The 23,361-nt window shown below is 36.5% G+C and overlaps 1 protein-coding gene across 9 annotated transcripts in view; it reads right to left on the bottom strand.

Moving 5' to 3' along the window:
• Positions 1 to 1,642: 1,642 nt before the first annotated feature.
• shi (dynamin-1 shibire) overlaps positions 1,643 to 23,361 on the bottom strand; it is a 24,276-nt gene continuing 2,557 nt past the window's right edge. For 3 of the 9 annotated variants that reach the window (XM_015169512.3, XM_070208859.1, XM_070208857.1), the window contains exons 3-17: positions 19,372 to 19,445; positions 18,537 to 19,293; positions 18,344 to 18,460; positions 18,056 to 18,284; positions 17,830 to 17,987; positions 17,609 to 17,715; positions 15,493 to 15,686; positions 14,384 to 14,503; positions 13,121 to 13,132; positions 10,504 to 10,707; positions 9,764 to 9,857; positions 9,568 to 9,704; positions 9,361 to 9,503; positions 5,526 to 5,672; positions 1,643 to 2,418 (exon numbers count right to left, since the gene is read on the bottom strand). In XM_015169512.3, coding sequence (XP_015024998.1) covers positions 2,337 to 2,418; positions 5,526 to 5,672; positions 9,361 to 9,503; positions 9,568 to 9,704; positions 9,764 to 9,857; positions 10,504 to 10,707; positions 13,121 to 13,132; positions 14,384 to 14,503; positions 15,493 to 15,686; positions 17,609 to 17,715; positions 17,830 to 17,987; positions 18,056 to 18,284; positions 18,344 to 18,460; positions 18,537 to 19,293; positions 19,372 to 19,445 — 2,575 coding nt within the window. In that variant the 3' untranslated portion in view covers positions 1,643 to 2,336. Of the gene's footprint in view, positions 2,419 to 2,602; positions 5,928 to 6,054; positions 7,658 to 9,360; positions 9,504 to 9,567; positions 9,705 to 9,763; positions 9,858 to 10,503; positions 10,708 to 13,120; positions 13,133 to 14,383; positions 14,504 to 15,492; positions 15,687 to 17,608; positions 17,716 to 17,829; positions 17,988 to 18,055; positions 18,285 to 18,343; positions 18,461 to 18,536; positions 19,294 to 19,371; positions 19,446 to 23,361 lie in introns of those variants that run through there. The other 6 variants (XR_011416562.1, XR_011416563.1, XM_070208860.1 and 3 more) reach the window with 6 other exon arrangements.

Below are 23,361 nucleotides of genomic sequence, written 5' to 3'. Positions count from 1 at the left end.
GTTAAACGGGCACAGGGTGAGCCACGCGGCTGTGTGCCACCCTGTTGTCCAACAAGAACAAAAATAACAATGTTCAAAAGTGTCACAGTTCAACAATTAACAATGTGTACTTTAATTAACTTCATTCAAACGGAATTATAACAGTGCAACTTATAATAATAATCATCTTTGCATTGCAAAGTTAAAAACAAAAAAACAATATTCTCTTTATGGGTCGCTGGGTTATGTCTGGTTAGAGCTTTCCAATGCTCGTTAGTTTCGTGAATCGAATAGGACTGGGGTGGTCCAATTGGACTGTTAACATGCAGAACACATATAGTCTAATTGCACGGTTGGTTATGTCTTGTTAGAACTAGCAAATTTCCCTTTTTGTAATCAAATAGGAATCTCGCCGTGGACTGATTTTTTACTTAATCTTTGCATTGCAGGACACAACTCTTTACAAATCTTTTGTCTTTTTTTCGGAATCAAATAGGAATTTTGGAAAGACAGTCCAATTGGACATATATAGTCACACGCACCTTCTTTAACTGGTCAGCTGATCATCTTGTTAGAAAATTTCAAATAGGAGTAGCCCAATTGGACCGATTACTTCTATGCATTGGCCTTCTTACTGAGATAACTATTTTTGCATTGCAAGTTAAAAGAACACATACAATCCCAATTGGACTGTCTAGTCAGATAATTATCTTTGTAGACACATCGCTTCATACTTATCTTGTTTATAAATCATATAGGAATTTCAACGCAGTCGGTCCAATTGGACGGTAGACATGTTTACACTGCAAAGGGCTCATCTTGATTGAATCAAACATGAATTTAGTTTCAGGCAGTCCAATTGGATTGTTTACCTACATAATCAATTTGTACATTCATTTTTGATTAGTCGACTGGTTGACTTTGAACTTTCAATTCTCTTGCATTTACATAAAGCAAATAAGAAAATGTATGCACTCCAATTAGACTGTTTACTTAGACTTGCGGCGAGTCCAAGCAGAAATGGACGCAGATTGGGCTCGCAGCTCGAACCAATGCCAGGCCTTTGGGTTTGGTTCTTGGCTATGGTTTTGGTTCGAAACTTGGTTAGTCCGAAAATTGAAGCGTATTTTGAAGCTAATTGAATTTGTGGCACATTTTTCGGAATAAGCAACGTTTCAGAATATTTCACGCAATCTCCGAAATCGGATAAAATATGATTCTCAAATATAACACACACTGAATACACACAAATTGCACTTTACGTTAATTTCATTTAATTTTTCAACTTTATTATTTGCATTTGCTTTAAATAACATTAATTTAATGCATACAATTTGTGTTCTTTTTTTTTCGTCTATTTTTGCTTAAATTTAAGTTTACAATTAAAATATATAAAATTGGTTGTGTGTGTGTGTGTGTGTGTATATAAATTATATAAAAAATATTTATATTAATCGATTTAGTTTTTCGCCAGAATTATTTAATGTAAAGCTATAGATATATATATAAATATATAAATATATATTTATATTTATTTAATTTACAGATAGTTGTTTGTGCACATAAAAGAGGAGGCGCACAATTCTATCTGATCCTACGATATATATATATATTTATATATATACACACACATATATATTTATATTTTGGAAAATATTGTGAATTTAAAGCGTTTCATGTTTTATTTATATTTTGTTTTAAGCATTATTTGTATAACAATTATTTGAAATATTTACAATGCACAGAGAAATGGATATTTTTCTTTTGTTTCTTCTTCTTTGTTGAACTTTAACGATATCGTGTTATACGCACAGATATTGGCACAGCTGTGCTAAATTGTATGACTGTATAACGGTTTAACTGTATGACTGTATGACAGTTGAGGCTGCTTTTTCTTCCACTTACGCGCTTAACTCTCTTAGCTTAACGTTAAGCATTAACTACAAATATATATTATATGCATGTGTCTACTCCACTGTGTCTACGTGTGTGTGCGCATGTGTGTGTGTGTGTGTGTGTGTGTGTGTATATTATATATAACTACATACAGCTTGGATATATGTTAACTATGATATGTCTAACTTTTCTAGGGGGACCAGTCGAAAGTGTTATACTACACACTTTAGTACAGTTTGACAACAATAAGAAAAAAAAAGAGGGGGTGGGGGGGGGGGGGGGGGAGTAAAAGTCTAGACACGCACACGCACAAGCACACGCACACCAGTGCAACTGCCTGTTAACAACACATACATACAAAATAATACAAATTGAATTACAGTGATCGCTTAACAGTAGCACACTCCGAATTCGGAGCTCTGTATACGCTGTGTCCAACTGTGTCCCGCTGCAGCGTGCGCTCAGTAGGGGCGGCCGTTGGTCGTGTTGCCGTAGTAGGAGGGGCGATCGGGCAGCTTGGGCGGGGCATTCATGCCCGGCCGACTGTGAATAGAGAACAAGCATTAATTAGACAAACGAACATAATTGGATATAAATATAAATGCAAAACAAATGCTGAATGTACAACTAAAGAGTCTAGAGAGAGAGAGAGAGAGAGAGAGAGAGAGAGAGCAAAAATAGCTTAAGAGAGAGTTAAATATAGTTAGATAGTCAAGAGTCAACTCACCGGCAGGACAGCAAACTTATGTTAATTCATGGACGCTCTTTAAGAGCATGGCCAAAGCGTTACCAACACCAGTTAACAACAACAACAACAACAACAAAAGAAATGTTAGCAAAACAAGACAACGTAAGAGACAGGATGTGGCAAAGAGTTAGAGAGAGAGAGAGAGAGAGAAAGAGAGAGAGCGAACAGTCTGTTAACTCTCTACTTTGCAGCAACACTTGCAGGGCAAAATATGGCAGAGCATGATGATTAACAGCAGGCTCTGTTTATGTGTGCTCGCTGTTAACTAAAACTCCAATTGGATGTGCAATGCAGTAGCTGAACACAGGCAGCAGCCTGATTGCTCTCTTCAAATTAGTTTCCATTCCAGCTGGACTTCTGTTGTAATTGGCATCTAATGCTGGCTAAATGCTTAACAGTACTCATGCAAGCGCGCCGTTAACAGTGCTGTTAGCGAGTGTCAACCAATTAGATTCGCTTACATGATAGTTGAATTGAATGTTAATGCAGCGAAATGGTTAACAGCAGCTCAAGACTGGTCACTGTTAGCTAACAGCGCACGCATTGCTGTGCAGGTGAGATGTTATTTAACAGAAACTAGAAGCTGTTTACAGTAAAACAAAAACAATCAAGCGCGTTCTTTTCTTTTTAAATATTTCTTTATATATATATATATATATATGTGTGTATATATATATATATACTTTGTTTTTATTAATAACATTGTAGTTACCCCTCGTCTCACATATTCCATTCTTATTTACGGCCTTCTTTCATATATGTATATATAAGTATGTATGTAATTGTGACATGCGCTTGGCATATTAACTTAATACTTTTTCTCATTTTATTAATTATTAATTTTCATTAACTTTCAATTCAATAAACAGCAATTGATAGTGGCTACACATATGGTTGGGCTGTTCAAGAAGTTCTGGGGTACATAATAAATATATGTAGGTTATTCTTTATATATGTATGTGAGGTGTGTGTGTGTGTGTGTGTGTGTACTTTACTTAAACAAACACATATTCGGAGCTAAATACATTTATGTATTGATATCCATATTCATATAACTCGAGATGGAAATATGGTTAATTAAATAGTTGCAATCGATTTGTTATCGATTAAATTATCGGTTATCTGTGGTTTGTTTCGTTTTAACTGTTAGTTACGCGTATGCTCGATAATTATGCTATCGATTAATCGATTACTGCTGCGCATAACGCTTATATGTATTCTCATAGATATATATCAATATATAGAACATACACATATAATAAATATACACAAACACACGAATCTGAGCGCATTTGTGATACATGAAAACAAAACAAAAATCGATATTTTCTTTACAATTATCGATATCTGCACATTGCATGCGCTTACTTTCTCTGTGCATAAGCTACAATAACAACGGGGCAAAATATGAAAGAAAATAAACATTTTTAATATTTCATCTGAATACAACAAAAATATTTCCGATTTGTTTGTTTCGATAATTTCGATAACATCAAAAGCTAAATACTGTTCTTTTTGCTAGACATAAAAGCTATGCTGTGCATGTTAGCTAACAGCTGTTAAGCGTAGCAGTGAGCTGTTAAGTGTAGCACTGAGCTCGACTTAACAGCTGTTAAGTGAAATGTACAGTTAAGTGTAGAAATTGAATATATCTCTTGAATTGCTTCTCTCTTTTTGGTTTTTTTTTTTAATAAACAAACTAAGTAATTCATGTTGTTTTCTTTTCTGCTACATTTGTTTTTTAGTTTTTTTTTTTTTGTGCTTAGTTTAATATACATTTACATACATATGAATACACATACATACGTGTAATAGTTGTCATAAATGTTTTATTTATATATCGTATAATTTATTTAACCTTCACTAACTCTAATTCTGCCTCTCTTTCGCTATATATATATATATATGTATGTATATACCCTTTATCTCTGTCGAATCAGATACAAATACATATACATACATACATACACATATATATATATATATATATATATAGTATAAGTTGGCATTGAGAACTACACAAAAACACAATTAGCAACAATTACAAATCTGCATTCAAGCAATCTAAATGAAAGAGAGAGACAGACATATACATATATATATGTATATTCAAGGTTAGATGGAAAGAGAGGGGGATTTAATTTCGCATTGTGCATTGTTAGCATCGTAAAATGTAATTAACAACTTGTAGTTCGATTTAGATCTAAGAGATTCCCGTTTAATATATATATTTTAATTTGTATATATATTTATATATGTATACATAATTTATCGAAAGCAACACATGTAAGTGTTAGTTGTATGCATGTGTGCGTGTGTGTGTGTGTGTGTGTGTGTTATCGAACTGCAAAACTATCGCCGACTAATATGAAAATATTGGAGTTTATAAATCGATATCGATTGTTGAAACGTAGTGGCATGTTATCGATAGTTTTTGCCAGCTCTAGCGTGCAACGGAATGTTTCGAAATGCAAATGCAAGTTAGTAAAAACTTAAAAACTGATTGAGCACATTTCTCACTGTTAACCAATTCGAACAAAATAAGAGAATAGAAAAAAAAACACAATAAAACATAAAGCGGAAAAGAAACACAAATGTTAACTTTTGATAAGAGATAAAATTTAGTTTCGACATACACACACAGGACACATAAAAGAGAATTCAAATGCACAACATAAATAACATAACAATCATGAGTGGGCATATATTTTGCAATGGTAAGAGTAGGCGCTGACGCAGACGCAGAGCATCCGCTCTCTTGTAAATGTGCTTTTGTGTGCGCGCGCGCCCGCTCTTTTTTTTGTTGCTCTTTCTTTTTATTTGCTGTTGCGCTTGAAAGCTAGCACGCTGGCTGGCTCTCTTGCTCTCTTGCTTCGTTTGCAATGCTGGTGAGTTTCTTTACTTGAACCGTGTGGCAAAGACATTGGAGAGTTCATTCATGGCCGCCTGGCCCACAGCCTGATTCACTTGTCCGCGCATGCTCTCCGGGATGTAGCGATTGGCGCCCGATTGCTGTGTCAAGGCGCCGCCGACAGCTCCAGTGACGCGACTTGAAAGTTGTAAAAGGATTTTGTACTCTTGTTGTTTCTTTCTTGGTTACTTTTTTTTTTTTTGTTTTGTTTTGTTTTTGGACTTTGTTCATTCGGGATATTTTCTTTTTATTTTTTTTTTTTTTGTTGTTGTTTGCCTTGTTTTGCAAGAGAACAAATACTAAACTAAAGAGGCGCTGGGCTATGTGATCAAACAGTTATCGGAACGCTTGAAACCCCTTTTTATCGATTTGTTTGTTTCGCTGCTTCTGGCTCTGTGGTGTGTGTGTGTGTGTGTGTGTGTGTTTGTGTGTGTGTATTTTTTTTTTAATTTTAGTTACAAATCATAAAAAATTCATATTTAATAAGAAAAAAATTGAAAAGACAAAGCAACAAAACAAACTAATTAATTTACTGAGTTTTCATAAAAAACAACAAAGCAAATGTTAATAATAATTACATACATACACACATGTGTTGTTAACATAAGCTGTAGGCGCACACACATACACACACAAAAGCAAAAAAGCTGCATTAAATGAGTTTAAGCAAACAATAACAAAAACAAACAAAAAAAAAAGCGTTAAACGAGTTATTTAACACTAAACAGCCGCGTTTGCCAACACTGTTTGCACCGAACATTGGCCGATCGCCGCGAGCACAGCAAAAGAGAAAAAACACGCCAACTGAGCGCGCGCAAAAGTATAAGACTTAAGAGAGACGCCGCAACAAACGGGACTTGGCCAAAGGCTGTCAAAATGGCTGTGAGGGAAGAGAACTGGAAGCAGCGCTTCGACTGGGCACAGTGCCAGCCAAAAATATTCGAACATGTCTGTCAGTCTGTTAATACAATATAGGTGTATATTTGTATATGTAGTTTGTATATTAAATGAAATGTGTGTGCGCATATACTTTCAATTTAATTAAACTATGTATTTATTTATTCATTTATTTGACTTTTGCTTTTATTTTCGCACACTGAACAATTAATTTGCAACTTTTTTTTTTGCCCATTAAATATTTATAATATCGTGTATGATTTTGTGGAATTTTGCAGCTGTGTTCTTGTCCCGTTAATGAGTAGCTCATATATATATATATGTATATATATATACATATACATATGTATATAATGTGTATGTGTATATTTTTTTTCAATTTCTCTTTTTTTAAGCTTTAGTTATATTTAACGACAACAACAACAACACAAAAAGGTACTTTAGTTAACTTAAGCATTTATGTATGTATATCTCATCATTATATTCATTTTCTCTTCATAACGTATATTCAATATGTATGTATATATGTGTATGCATTTTTGCTCTCCCAACAACAGAAAAGTCCACAGCTCAGGCTCAGCATCGGCGCGTCCGCTCTCTAGGATATTTGTAATTATTCTCTTTACTTTGCGAAACTAACAAAGCTAAAGAGCGTTTACAGTTCTGATATATTCCTCTCTCAGCTGCTGACATATGTGTGTATATATATATATATATGTATGTATGTAATACTGTGTGCTTTTTTCCAATTTAAACTGCATACATATATATATTATATTATATTATAAATTATAAACGAACGCATCGGATATTGTATGTATATACGGGTAGATGGATTTTTTTTTATATATTTATATATATTTTCTTTAAATATTTAACGTTCTTTGCATAGTTCTAGTCGACATCGTTGTTGCTGTAAGTAGTTGTTGTTGCTTTTCACTGAGCGAGCTTTTGCTTGGGTGACGGCAGCCGCCCCCCCCTTTTATGCTAAGAGAGCGCGAGCGCGAGCGAGAGCGAGAGCACACGAGCCTGCACTTAAGGGTTTCGGTTCAATTGGCTAATCGGATCGGATCGGAACGGATCGATTGGTTGAGTTGAGTTGTTCGGTTTGTTGGTTGATTTAAGCGAAAGCATTTTGGTTAGTTAATTTTTGTAAGAGAGCGAGAGAGAGTGTGGAGTTAGAGAGAGTAAATGCCTTGTGGCTGTGGCTGACAACTTAGCGACGTCTGCAGCGTTGGATTTACAGTTAGCGTTGTAAGCGGCGTTCGATATGTGTGCGTGTGCGTGTGCATGTGTGTGTGCGTGTGTGCGTTAGTATTAACAGTTTTACGTTTGACATTGTTTGTTGTTTATCGCATTTGAGAAAAAGAGAGAAAAAAGAGAGGAAGAAACAAACGATTTTGTTTTGTTATATTTTGTTGAGTTTGTCTTTTTTCTTATATATTTTTTTTTTTACAAATACTTTCTAAACTGAGGGTCACCACAAACAAAAACAACGAAACCAACAAAACAAAAATAAACAAAAAACAAAAAAAAAATAGAAACGATTTTAAATGCCAATTCTGGCAGCTTGCCCCTTTCCCAAAATAAGCCCAAATCATAGACAAAGAGATATATACAAACAAACTTAAATATATGTATATATACATAATTGACTCGGCGGGTTATGCTAATTTACGTTTGTGTATGCAAATTTCACGATGAGCTCATAATGATTCTCAGTTTGAGTACAGACTATCTGCTAAAAGAAAACTCTTACACGAGAAACGACAAAAAATAAAAAATACTCACAAAATAACAGTTATCTTCGGGCTGCCGAAGCTAAAATACCCTTGCAGACAGATGAAATTAGGGAAATTATGAGCACCGCTTCATGTGTGAGAAATATCCCAAATTTTGTACTTTATGTATGTATGCAACGGAACACTGGTACAAATATCCCTAATTTGGTACTTTTGATATGCATACCTAAATACTGGTACTTTATGTATGCAACAAATATTTGGTACTTTTGATATGAACGGAATACGGGTTCCCTCTTCAACTGGTACTTTTTTATCTTAAAAATATCCTCAGCAAGGCATGTTATAAACATATGTGATATGGTCACAAATCTAAGTACTTGAAGCAGCTCGCAATTAATTTTCATTGTACATAAACAAAATTTCCCATTATTCTTAGGACAGCTGTGTGATATATGGGCAATTGATGTGATAGACATCGAAATAAGGCATAACATTACAATAAAGATCTCGCATGGGTATTATAGCTATCAGAAACATACAAATTAGAATTGAAAATTTCCCTCTTTAAAATAACCTGGCAAAAATTGGTACATTTAAAGTATAACTATTTTGATTACTGGGAACTTTCTGTAAATTAGGAACGCTTGAAACTGGGAATTTTGCTTAAGACTCAAACTATTTTCGTAAGACCCGCTGCATCACAAAAAAGGCTGATGACAAAATACAACACACGAAATGGAGAAGGAAGGAACAGAAAACAAAATAAAAGGTTAATCTTTACAAATGAAAGGGTTTGTATAATAATTTCAAGCACTTGCGCTTGTAACAAATATTGTGTACAGAGTTGTGAGCAAGCACATAAGCCATATATATATAGAGATCTGCCAGATGCAGAGTATATACTATATATATATAGCTATGTGCATGCTTGTAGGCGTGTGTGTGTGTGTGTGTGTGTGTGTGTGTAGTGTGTATAAAAAGAGGTCCCAATCGTCGATAATTCAAATAAGAATATAAATAATCAAATTAAATCAAACGAAAAGAAATACTGGAGAGTAGACAATATATATATATGTATATATGTATATACTATAGCTAAACTGTACAGAGGCGCGCACAAGGGGTACAATACAACAGCCGAGTCGAAAGCGAATACAAGAATAATACATTGGGGGTCTACTTACGAGGGTAGCAACGGGGGTGGCAGAGCTCCGCCTGGCCGACCGCCGGGCAGCGGAGGTGCACCGCCGCCGGGGCGGCTCGGTATGGCCGGCGCGGGACGTCCAGTTGCCGGGGGCAATGGCGGATTGCGGCCGCCCAACGAGCCCTGCACAAAAACAAATGAACATGAATATAACTGAAATTGATTGCTATTGCTGTCGGCGGCTTACCTGTGCGGTGGGTGCTGGCTTGCGCGGGCCGCCGGGACTGGGCGGCGATAGACCCGGATTCTCCAGGCCGCTTGGTAGCCAATCGTTCTTAACGGGCGGCGGCAAGGGTGAGGATACAGTTGCCACCGAAACGTCACCTGTTGTGCGTTTAGATTCGTTTTTAGTTAAGGTTTTAAAGTTCGAAAGCTTCGCTTACCAATTATCTGCAGGGCATCCTTGCAGGCGCGATACATGCGCAGCATTTCCTCGCGCCGTGTTGCCGACTCGGCGGATTCCTCCATCATTTGTGCCTGGCAAGACAAGATACAGATTAGAGTTTGATTATAAAAATCATTCGCAACTGACTGACTGACTGATTGACTGACTGATTGACTGATTGACAGACTAACTAACTGACTGATTGACAGACTGATTTACTAACTGGTTGACAGACTGACTGACGGACTAACTGAATGACTATCTGCTTGATTGACAGACCGAATGTCTGATTGACTGACCAACCTACTGATTGACCGACATTGACTGATTGACCGACTGACCGAGATTGACTGACTGAATGATCGATTGGATGGCGACTGACTAACTAACTGATTATTTGATTGATTAATTGACTGACTGAATGATTGACTAACTGATTGACTAACTTATTGACTACTGATTGACTGACTAACTGATTGATTGAATGACTGACTTACTGATTAACTGACTGACCGACATTGATTGACTGACTTACTGATTGATTCACTAATTGACTTACTGACTGATTGACTGGCTGGCTGATTGATTGACTGACCGGCTGATTGATTTGAACTGTAACTAATTAAGGACGTGTTATACTAATTCTGTGTTATACTCTTATCCCAAAGTTAGAAATTGGTGAAGTTGGTTAAGAAATACATTGCAGGGTTTATTTTGCTAGCAAATTGATGTATGTACCTGATCACCGGAGGCATAGAGATGGGCCAACAGTTCGCCGTTGATAAAGTCCTTGGCATTGTTGATGATCAGCATCATAATGGCCTTCGGGACCATATCCCGTGTGGTCTTCGTGACGATCTTCATGTACGAGTCGACTAGATTGCGAATGGTCTCCACCTGCCGTTCCAATTGTGGATCCGTAGAGCTCTCCTCGTTGGCCGACTGTTGTTGTAGTTGTTGGTGTTTGCATTTTAGCGTTTGTTATCGATTATCGATAAACGATATTCAATTTGTTCATGGATTTCAAACATGGGTGTTTTTTTTTTCATATTTAGAATTGTTCGTTTTGATTGATTGGTTCGTATAGAAGGGTGGGGGGGGCCAAAGTAATTGGAAAAAAAAACAACGAAGAAACAATCAATTAAATGAAAAAACGTGTATGAAGTTTGTACAATCGAAAAGAAACGCCAAAAAGTGCAGCCGCAAAAAAGTAAAGCATTAGGATCACAAATTTCAGAAATATATAATACATATTTCACTTTTTCTCTATTATAATAGATTTTACTTTTATTGTTTAGTCTCTTTTTCGTGTTAGTTGAATTTGCATTAAACTAAGAAAGTGCTTTTCATATTTGAAATGTCAACAACAATAACAACAAGAATTAAATCATAAACATGTTAGCCAACTTTACGATAGACTTTATGGTATTCCTTCTGCTTTTTTAAGCCATCAAATGGTTTAGTTTTAGTTTAGAAACAAATCAAACGCCAATTTATAACAAATAAATACCATAATTAATTGCTACAAATATTGTTTTAAATAGGCAATATATTTTTGCTGCTGTGTCGGGTGCATAAAGTGTTTCATATTTCCAATTTCTAATAGAATGCTTGGGACCTTGGGAATTGTAAGAGCTTAAGGCAAATGAACTAGTTCATTGAGCTGCATTTAAGGTTAGGTTAAATGGGCAGAATTGAAGTTATGGTAAGTTGGGATTGCCAAGTGTTCAATAAGAATCGAGATCAGATCTCAATTTGGTGTTCAAAATGAGTTTTAAGAGTTTAAGGCAAATGAACTAGTTCATTGAGCTGCCTTAGTTTACAGATTAGTTGTAGTAGGCGATGTATTTACTCGTGTTGAATGCATCTACATTTTTATATTTACAATTAAATTACAATTAAATAGAATGTTTGGGACTGGGAGCCTGTAGGAGCTAAAACAGAATGAACTAGTTCATTTGGATGCACATTAGATGGATAGTTTAGATAGGTAGGAACATTTTCGTTATCCAATTAGAGCTATGGTATGCTGGAATGTGTTTAACAAGAATCGAGATCGGATCTCAGGCACGCTCAAGAAATTTGAGCTCTAAAGGCAAATGAACTGGTTCATTAAGCTGCACATTCTGTTAGGTGAGGTAGATCGGAACTAGTTAGATGAGTAGGAAATTTGACATTTTCCAATGGGAGGTGGAGTTCCAAGTTCCATAAAAATCGAGATCAGAGCTTAATCTCTCTAAAGAAACTGTGTGACAGCCCTGTCTATATTCAAGGTGAGGTTAGGTGCGATCTATTGCGTTATCCAATTGGAATCATATTGAAGGGAAATTCAAATATTTGCAATTAATATTGTGAACAGAGAAATATTGAATGCGTGAATGTGTGGGTGTACTGTACTCAGGAGCTGGAATCGTTATCGATAGTCCAGAGCGTGACTTATCGATTATTTATCGAACTCGAAACTTGGTTGGGGGAAATGTAGAAAAAACGAAAAATGTTGTAGAAAGCGTTTAGAAATTGGAAAAAATAAGCGATAACAACTTAAACTATGCTAATTACAAATACTCAAATAGGTTTTACTTCGAAAATGTGTGTGTTAAAGGTTATCGAAAAATCAAATACAATACGAATGCAAATCAAATAAGAATAACAAGAAAATGTTCAAGAAAAGATTTGTACGGAAAAAATGAACCTACTTTTTGCTGTTAACGGTTGCATATAGATATATATACGCATTACAATTGGTATTATCATATACATATATATTATATATACATATATATGTGTGTGTGTGTGTGTGTGTGTGTTGGTCATTTCGTTTGGTACGTGGACGGGAAAATAGAAGAAAATAATTGATAAAAAATATTGTAAAATTAAAATATATATCATTTATGCATAGATATATATATTTATACATATATATATTTAAGATGTATGGAATGCTGAGCTAGATATACATATATACTTGTTGCACACACCACAGTATTAGGGGAAATTTGTTAATGTTATGCCAAAAACAGAAAACGGAAAGCTGTAAGAGTTTTTAGTCCCAAATTCTAAGAACCAGATTTTTTTACGGCCCAAATTTATGTTAATTAGTGTAAGCCAAATGCCGGAATATTTTATGAAGTTTAGTTTCAATTTTTGAGCCCCAATTTGAACAATTAATTTGGTAAAAATTAAATGAAATTAATAAAGTTGTTAAACAAAAAATCAAAATAAAATTAACAAAGTCTAATAGAGGATAGAGACAGACAGAGACAGAGAGAGAGAGATATATATAGAGAGAGAGCGAGCGAGAGCGAGCGCAGAAAGTATGCAAAGTATATGCTAAAAATGATGAAAAGAAACAAACCTCTTGTCCTTCCTGCATATACCACACATTTTTATACGCATTTATATATATTTCAAATATATACGTGTTTGTATTTGTATTATTTTTGGGGTCGCAACGTTTAAAAGATATATATATATAAATAAAGAAACATTGAATGAGTTATTGCGTTATCAAAGAATTAGTTCTTAAGATCTAAGAGCGTATCCTAGAGTTTTATTTGTTATACCAAGTACACATTCAGCACATGATACACGACGTGTGTGTGTGTGTGCGCGTGCGTGTTAGTTAGTCATGTACACACACACACACATAGAAACAAACTACACACAGATTACGAACAGCTGCTGTTAAGAATTACATTGGCAGAAGAGAAGTTCAGCCGAGAGTCATGTAACTCGATCATGTTAGTGCCTAGTTTAGGTGAAGTTTTTAATGTTAACAGTATGTGAAGCAGCTGTTAAGTTAACATTAGGTCAAGTAACTCGATCATGTTATTGTCCAAGTGAAGTTTTCTATGTTAAGTTAACATGAGGTCCAACGTCTGAGAGTTTAAGATAAGATTTTTATGTTAACAGTATGTTAAGCAACTGTAATACATTATGTTGTTGCAAAGGACACACTGTAAAGTTAACAGCAGACCAACAAGTAACTCGAACACGTTCTTGTCTAGGCAAAGATTTCTATGTTTACAGTATGTTAAACAGCTGTAATCCATTGAGTTGTTGCGCTGTTAAGCTTACAAGTTAAATAGCTGTAAGCACAAATATATTAATTAACAGCTGTTAGAGTAAAAGCAATGCTAAGAAGCAATCAAGTAAAGTACGAACTGTTAACAGCCAGAATTAAACATATGCTAAACAACAGCCATATAATTTACAGTCAAATTCTGTGTTAACATTTGTTGTTTAAATATTTCAACGATTATCCAACTGATCGAGTCTGACTTCGCCGCATAGGCTAAATATATAAAGAGGTGAAAGGGGGATTATGAAAAACATTCGGAATGCTGGCATTGCGACGCTTACAGAGAATAGAGTGTAGTTGGGATTAATGTCATGACAAGGCAAGATGTATGTTAATTGACATTTGTGTTGGCGCTCTTATCTAATCGGAGTAGAAGAAAATATCACATAGACATACATACATACGACAAGACTTAGGCGCTAGGCTAGACCAGCTTTAGAACCTAACTAAATTATGATTGTATTCTTTTCATTTTTTTTTTTTTTGTTTTGTTTTTTGTTTTAGCAATTCTTTAAGACTACGTAAATTGGTACGCACCTCGTCGCCATTCTCCTGGGTCTCTTGCTTCTCGGGATAGACGCCGGCGCGCAGGAATGATGCCTTCCACGATTCCACATCCTCGACCGTCTCGCAGGACAGCTCCAGTTGTTTGTAATCCTAAATGCACAACATGTATATTTGTGTGTGTGTGTCGTATGTGTGTGTGTGTGTGTGGTGTGTGTGCAGGAGAAAGAGAAGCGTCCAAGCGCAAAGAGAACAAATGGATAGGTATTTTCGTCAAGCATTTGGTATATGGGGACAACGTATTACGATAACGATTACGATTACGATAACGATTACGATTACGATAACGGTTACGATTACGAGTACTTGGACGGGTGGTGGCATTGGTTGGTTCGGTATTTTGTTGGGTTTTGATAGCTTTGCTAGATATTGGCTGAGTTGTCAAGTGGTTCGCAGCTGGCGCATGTCTTGGACCAGAGTTTAGTTAGTGTTTTGTATCGGTGGCATATTGGTTTATCGGTTTATCGGTATATCGATTGTCTATATATTTAGATATATGTATATATTTTCTATTGCAGCAAATGCCAGTTATTGGTTTTCGTTTTTTTCATGTCATGCTCACAAATCGAAGGCAAAGAAAAAAAAAACCGACTACATTAAAGTCGTTTTTTTTTTTTGTTTGGCTTCGATTTGACACAAATGTTGATAAAAAACATAGTAATTTTTATCTTATACAAAAAAATTAATTAATTGTTCGTTGTGTGGAACTAGTTTTTTTTTTTTTTTTTCTTTTTGGAACTAGTTTCAACGCAAGAGAATCAAATTGTGGAGGGCAACTTGAACGCAAAAATTGTTCGAACAAAAGAAACAAAATATATATATGAATTCTTATTCGTTTTTTTTTTTCTGTTTTTGTTGTTAATATTGAATGTAATATTTTGGTTGGAAGCACAATAAATAATATTCTAATAAAAATATTTGAATATTATTTGTTGTGCTTGCAAATGTTTTCTTTCTTTTTTTTCTTCTTCATCTACTGGAGATGTTTTTTCATTGGGTTTTTTTTTGTTGTTGTTTTTTTTTTTTCTTTTTGTACTTTGTTTCGGAATTCATTTTTTTGTATGCTAACAAAAATTACTAACCTTATAAACATTACGTCCGTCGGGACTGAATAAAGCAAATGTAACACGTCTAGACATTGACATAAAGCCCTGTTCAATATCGCGCAATTTCAAACCATCCAACGGCAACATGAATTTCTTCTCCTTCTCATCCTCGTCCTTGTACCAGGAGATGCTCTCCGATGTTAGCACAAACCAATAAGGACGCGAGCCGCCTGCAAAACGAGAGACCAGAAGGTACAGAAAACAAAAATCATATAAATATAATATAGAATATATAAAGAAAAAAAAAACAAAATCCAATTTGTTGCTAACAATTTCGACAATGGTACAACATAAAAAGAAAAAGCAAGAAATACTCTTCAATTACGCAAAGACTACAAAGATATATATATATAGAGTTAGAGTTAAAGATATTGATATGGATTTTATATATATATATAGAGAGAGAGAGAGAGAGTGTGTGTAAATGTGTGCGGGGGAATGCGATGTGGACGGACGGGGAGTACGGGAAATACAGGATTAAGGGCATCATTTGAACCAAACTCGAAATCGACTGGTTCCGTTTTCGGTTTCGGTTCCGTTTTCGGTTCCGGTTCAAGCATTGCCGAGCAAGTACAGCACATTAATGTAGTTTGTTTTTGTTCTCGTTGTTTTGTAAATAGAATAAATCATAAGTATATACATATATATATATAATTAAAGATCGTTGAATACAAACCAAGTATGCGTGGCAAAAACCTCAGCAAAGCTTTCAATTTCCCACAAGTTACGTGACAAATGTCAAGAAATATAAAAGTACAGTACCGAAAAGAAAAACACCAAGAAATGTTCAAAATAGAAAAACCAAAAAGAAAACAACAACAAAGCAATAGAAAGCAAACGACGAAACAGCAAAGAAACAAACACAAAAATAGACAAAATTTAAAAAAAAAATAAATAAAATACAATAACTCAACATTGTCAAACTACGAAATAATGCCTAAAAGCTGCTCGCGAATTGAATAATCGCGTCTGCAAAGACTCGAGACGGTAATTAAAAGGTTCAGCACATTTCCATGCCAGCAGCGAGTCTTATTGGGGAAATTTTCTCTGGGGAAATTCTCTTCCGTTAGATCGTTAGATATGACACAAGTATTATGCCCATCGATTGTTGGGCAATTTTTCTTTTCGATAAGTCGATAAACTTCTGACACACTTCTTCTGCCTATCGATTTATCGTAAATACAGCTTCAAGCCCTACTTCTACATTTGACTAACGAGAACTAGTTAATACAATAGCTACAGCAATTGTTATAGAGATAAATATATCGATTAAAGAACCAAACACGAATTTACTCAATGATAATTCGGTGAACGCTTTCAAATTAGAACATTTCCTGCCCAGAGTCTAATTTCTAATGTTTTACAAGTTTATATAAATTTAATAAACTCTTTAGTTTCAATTTTCGAGCAAATATCGTTTTAGCGAGAGTTGAACTTTAATAGATTTAAAGATTTAAATATCGTAATATATATATTTAATATAGAAATATATTAAAGTTCAACTCTTCAACTCTAGTAAATACTTAATACAAATAAATAAATAAATTTAAAGATAACTACAAGGGAAATAACTGAGCTGCCAGATAATTACAATTAACTAAAGTGATTAATTTAGTTAGAGATTGGAGATAGGAATTAATCTTCATGATATTTTTAAGTAATTAATTGACAATTTGTAATTACCAAAGGTAATTAAAAAGGTAATTATTATAGAAAGTTTTGATCTTCTTCATAATATTGCCCTTTGGGATATTTCTTAGAAAACCCCTTTCTGATTACATAAGCACTTTTTGTTGTAAGTACTTTTTGTAATTTCCCTAAAATAACCCTCAGTAAGCTTGGCAAAGGTAATTTTATAATGGGAATTTAGGTTCTACATAATTTCCCCTTTCACAATATGCATAAGTGTGAAACATATATAAGGATATTTACTACAGTATTACGATGATAATACATACAACTATAAATAATAATGATATAGTAGTATCGGGTGGTAGGTTGGAAGGTTAGAATGTTGTTTTTTTGATAGTTGGACAGTTGTTGCGGCAGCGTTAATTGTGTGTGTATGTGTGTGTGTGTGTGTGTGACGTACCTTTCATGATGCCCAGATTCTGTATAACCATATGACCCTTGCGTATGACCTGGTTGCCCAGCTGTCGGGTGCCGGTCTTATTTGCATTCTCCGATTTATTCTGAGCGCTACAAAAATAAATTTAAAAAAAAAAAACAAATATAAAAGTAAATACAATAAAGGCATAGTTCACGAAATGGAAGGGAAACGTGATGCTTGTTGTTGCGTGTGGTCAGACATACTTGGCAAAGCCAATGAAATCCTCGTGATTGGTATTCATGTAGGCTAGCTCAAAGTCGATGAGCAAAAGGATTTGCTCCTTGCAGCGCTGCTCGCGCTGGCGCACATGCGTGGTAATGATGCGTTCCGTTTCCTCGCGCAGACGCGGATAGCGATTCATCTGCCAGAGGAGACAAAGAGAATTGTGCTCAATTTGTGTATCAGATCTCGTTGCTCGGTGACTCTCACCTTATCTGTGCACATGCGCACAACCACGGACAATTCCTGTACGACTAGATCCACGCACTTGATGACGGGCTCCTTGAGCAAAGCTATCTGACGCTTGACAATCGCCTCGAAGGCCATGTCCGGCGTGAAGAGGCCCACGCGTATGCCGTGTATGTTGCGTATGGCAAACGAGATCTCGCGGCGCAGCTCCTTCTCATCGCAGGCCATCTTCACGATCTCAAAGCGAAGCCTGTCAAATGAGGGACAATGAATTAAAAGTGGAGCAGGCAGATTTACGCACAGGCTTACCGCTCGTGGAATATGCGATTGATCTTGGCACCGCCGGACAGTTCGTTTGTGTTGACCAGAGCGGAACCGCTGCCCTCGATGGTGCGCTCAAAGTCCGACTGCAGCTGCTGGATCATTCTGTAAAAGACGTGCATATTGTTAGCTCCTGATCTTGGCCAAGTTTGAGGGGCGGGGTAGGGGGGATTGCACTTACTGCAGCATGGCCTTTGTCTTGATGCTGGCATCGCCCGGCTGGAAATGTTTGAACTCCTCGACCTCCTTCTCCAGTGTTAGCATCTGCTTTTGCAGTTTGTCGCGCAAGCCGGGCAATGTGTCCCGGATGTGATTGGTCAGCTGTTGATTGAGGACACGCTGCAAATAGGGTGTGCCCAAACGATCGGCCATATGCCGATACGAGGGATGGCTGAGGAAGAACTTGCGCTCGGCGGCCAATGCCTGATGTATATCCTTGCGCCCCTCGATATCCTTTTGGGAACGATTGACAACGCCAATATAGCCGCGTCGCAGCGGCAACAGCTTGTTCTCGAGTATGTCACGGGCATCGGTGCCCTCGTCCATGAGATCCAGCTTGGTGATGACACCGATCGTGCGTACGCCCTGGGGATCCACCTCTTTGGCCAGCTTGAGTGCGTCCGAATTGGCCAGATCGGTATTGGCCGGCGTTACGGCCAATATCAGACAGGTCTCCTTGCGTATAAATTGGAATATCATTTGCTTAATCTGCTGCTCAATGTCCACCGGCTGATCACCGATCGCCACCTTGGTCAGGCCGGGCAAATCGATCAGCGTCAAGTTGAGCACGTACGGCGAATAGACGCGCAAATTAATCGGAATGTTTGAGATGCCCTTGTTGCTGCCCGTTACACGATCTGTCTCGTCCTCGATCTCCTTGCGTATCTCGTCGAAGCTCGAGAACTTCTTCCCCTTGCAATGCAGAAATTCCCCATATTCTGCAAAACAAAATCCCAGTTATTAATATCGTTGATCGTTTATCGTTTATCGTATATCGTATACGATATGCTACTTACCGGTAATGCCGTTGATCAGCTGCAAAATCAAAGGCCTGCGCGTCACAATGCCCGAACCTCGAGGCAGAAAGTCTCTGTGGGTTTCAGATCACAAAATGGAAAACAAAAATATATTGTAATTATTCATATTTCATGTTTTGTGTGGGTTTGCGGTAGTTGCAATTACTCAAAATATTTGTTTTTTTTCTTCTTCTTCTTCTTATTTTTATTAATCATGATGTTTAATTATTCGTCTATGTGTTGCAGCTGTTCGTTGTGTTTGCAAGTGAACAATTGATTTGATTTTATCGATTGTGATAAGTTTGTTTTACAAGTAGTTAACAATTTTTTTTAGCAAGCTCCTCAAATACAGTAGTCGCTCGGCGAGAAACACAAATTGTACAACGATTATTTAATTTACTGTTATTCTTTATACATAAATGTATATATTTTTGCTAATTAAAGAACATTCTGAAAGTGACTCGTTTTCGCATACGAGTGCTCACTGTATTTGCAGCGGCATCGCTTAAGAGACTCAAATAGTGAAGAGAAATTTCCCAGATCTATTAAATTACCCAAGCGAAAATGTAAGAAAGGGAAGGCAACAGGAAAAACTAAGTTTTGATAGCACTTGAAAGAGAGCCGGAGAGTAAAAGAGAATCAGGTTTGAAACTCTTCCAGGCTAGCTTAACAAATTGCCCAAAATAAAAGAAAGGTGCACAAATCCACCAAACGAAGGACATTTCGAGAGTTAACGAAACCCTTGGAATTGCCCCAACTTATAGAAAAGGGGTGGGGGGGCTCGCTCAACATAATTTCCCTCAAGGGAACAAACGAAACACAAACGATATTAATAGCCATGAGCTATCACTTTCCAATGTTCCAGTTAGCTCGTCGTTAAACCCAACTCAATTATGAACAACAACACGAGAGCAACAGCAAAAATTAGTCACAGGTGTTGTTGATGGCACAATTATCGGGCCACTCAATTGTTCTCAATTGCTTTGATTGGCTTGTGATATTTTTGTTATTATTACAATATATTTACAAAAAAATATATATAGAAATGTTTTTAATTTGTGGGAAGAGTCATTAAAACCGGGCAACAACGTGCAACATGTGCGATTAATTGACTGGGAAATACGCTTCCAGCGAATAAAGAGTACACACAAGTTCATATATATGTAGATAGATGAGGAGAGGGGGGGGGGGGCTTATTATGGCTGTGGCTACACTTTTGACCTGTTTTATTATGGCAAACAAATCTAGCAAATTCAACAAAAGCCGCCGCAAATAAACAAGAACAAGAGCAGCAAAAATTCTTATCGATAATGCAAACAATATCAATTATAATCACAGAACATGAATCATCGATAGTTATTGTTCGGCTGCGGCGGCAAGGGTGCGGTCCCCCCCCCCTCCCTTCTTTTCTTTTCCCCCTAAAACTTTGATAAAAAAACAAACAAAAAAAACAAACACTATTAAATATGTGGAAATCATTTTGAAAGCGAGTGCAAAAGAAGTGGTGTGGGTGTGTCGGGGGGATTAAACCGTTATCTTATCGCTGCAATACATGTGTGTGTACATAAATTTCAAATAAATGCCCATATGTACAGACAGCATTAAAATTACGCACACACGAACGCTAACAGATTTATTCATGTGTACATAAAATGCAATGTTATCAATTACTTCTGATGAGTAACTCTCTTGCATGCGCTTGTGTGCGTACGTGTGTGTGTGTCTAATGTGATTGCATGGGAAATAATTGTAATTGTGCACTTGTGTGAGTAAGTTGTGAACAGCAGCTTTTTCCTAAATAAATTACTCCACAACAACAACGACAACACCAACAACAATGTGACTCAAAAGTGCTCATGAAATTTTTGATTTTATTACTGTTAGCTGCTCGCAATTAGCAGAGTTCAAAAAGCGTTCAGTTTAAACTGTAAAATAGCCAGCAGCTGTAGTTTAATACGCACACACATATGCGTGAGTGCACCACGCCGGCTGCGTCAGCTGCAGAGAGAGAGAGGGAGAGAGAGAGAGAGAGAGAGCAAAAGCGAGTGGTGATCGCTCTCTGCTGCTGCTGCAAGCGCAAAAAAAATAAGCTCACAGACACAACCATGAGATCAGCTGCTGCGCATTCTTTGGCTCTCTTTGCTTTCGCTGTCGCTTTTTTTTTTTTTTTTTTTTTTTGTTTAGTGTTTGCAATTTTGATTTGTTGCGTTTTAACATTCTTCATTCTCTTCGTTTTTTTTCTACATTGATTTCAATTGAATTGTTTTTGCTGCTGCTTGGTTCAATAGGCTGTTGCCCTACCAATATCTTTGTTTTTGCAAAGTTCTCTTCTTTTTTTTTTTTTTTTTTTTTTTTTGTGCTATTATTTGCGAGCGCGTATGCGTCAGTCTCTATATTAAAATGTTTACATATATGCATATTATTAGTTTGTGTGCATATACATACATACATATGTATGTGTGTATGTATGTGGGCTGCGTTCCGCAATGCTCTTCATAAAAATATATCCCATTTAGCGATAATGTCAAGTAACCATTATGTGCACACATACACACCTTCCATGTGTGTATACATATGCATACATACATATATAAACATATAGATATTTAAGAGAGAGCGCCTGCCCTTAGCATCAACAGCAAGTGCCATGAACTATTGACATTTCGAACCGAGCTTTTGCGGCTGATGATGCTGCTTCTGTTGAGTTGACATTGAACACTCATCTCTCTCTCTCTCTCTCTTCCGCTCTCTCTCTCTCTCTCTCTCATTTAAAGTTAAAGCTCATGCTCAGTTTGACATGCACTCCATGCAGCATCATTAACTGACATTGATGAGAACAAAAAAAAAAAACTGCATCAGCATCGGTGGAAAATAAATAATAATAAAAAAAAAAAGTAGAAAAACTAGGTCATTAACACAGACACAGCATATATGTATATGCCTGTATATACATACATATACATGCTATATACATGCTATGTATAAGCATATATGTATACACATATAACACATATACATATGTATAGTGCATATGTGTGTGCGGCCGGCGCATGCGAAAAGTAATGGCTCAGCAAATGAACTGCGCTTGGCTAAGCTGCTGCTGCTTCTGTTGCTGCTTCTGTTGCTGTTACTGTTGCTGTTATTGTTGCTGTTATTGTTGTTGTTGTTGTTATTGACTGCACGCCAGCTTACATAAGAAAAACTACATGTCAAAATGTGTGTAAAAGGAAAGACTCTCTTAAATATGTATGTATGTGTGTACATACATACATATATATATATATATATATATATATATATATATATATATATGTGTGTTTGCAGCAAGGACATACACAAGCATAAATAGCAAAGCCCCATAACATGGGCAGACATGCCGTTACACCAACACAATGTGCTGCGCACGTGTATGTGTGTGTGTGTGTTTGTGCGTTATGCTGTTAGTAGGTGGAGCCAGCTACAAAAGGATTTTATCTACATATAACAGTAGCAGAGCATTATATAATTTTGCCATTCTGCATAGAACAAGCACCCACACACATACACATACTTGCATAGCTGTGTGTGTGTATGGGGTAAATGGCAGCGAGCGCGCGTTCCATTCATTAACAGTTACAAAAGTTACAGCAGTAGGCGGATTCGAATGTACATACATACATATGTATGTAAGTGGGAGTGGGGCAGAAGCAGCAACTACAAAAATGTAGGCTAGCGTTAGCGTCGACGTCGACAGCGACAGCATTGCATAAATGTCAAAGTGAAGTGTGGCATAGCGGAGCATACGAGCAGCGGGGGGTGGGGTTGTGTTGGGCACAGAAAGAACCGAGCGCACAAAAGAAAAGGAAACAAAAGCATGTGCGCTGCAAAAGGAAATGTCAGGCGTGCATTGATTTTTTTCTCTCTCTCTCTTCTTATTCTTTTACAGTTTGCCCATTGCCCGTTTTTTGGGGCGTAAGTATTTTGTGGGTTATATTGTTTTTTTGTCATCGA

The sequence above is a fragment of the Drosophila virilis genome, chromosome X (genome assembly GCF_030788295.1).
Source record: "Drosophila virilis strain 15010-1051.87 chromosome X, Dvir_AGI_RSII-ME, whole genome shotgun sequence".
Lineage (NCBI taxonomy): Eukaryota > Metazoa > Arthropoda > Insecta > Diptera > Drosophilidae > Drosophila > Drosophila virilis.
This window is presented reverse-complemented; position numbering and strand designations above follow the sequence as displayed.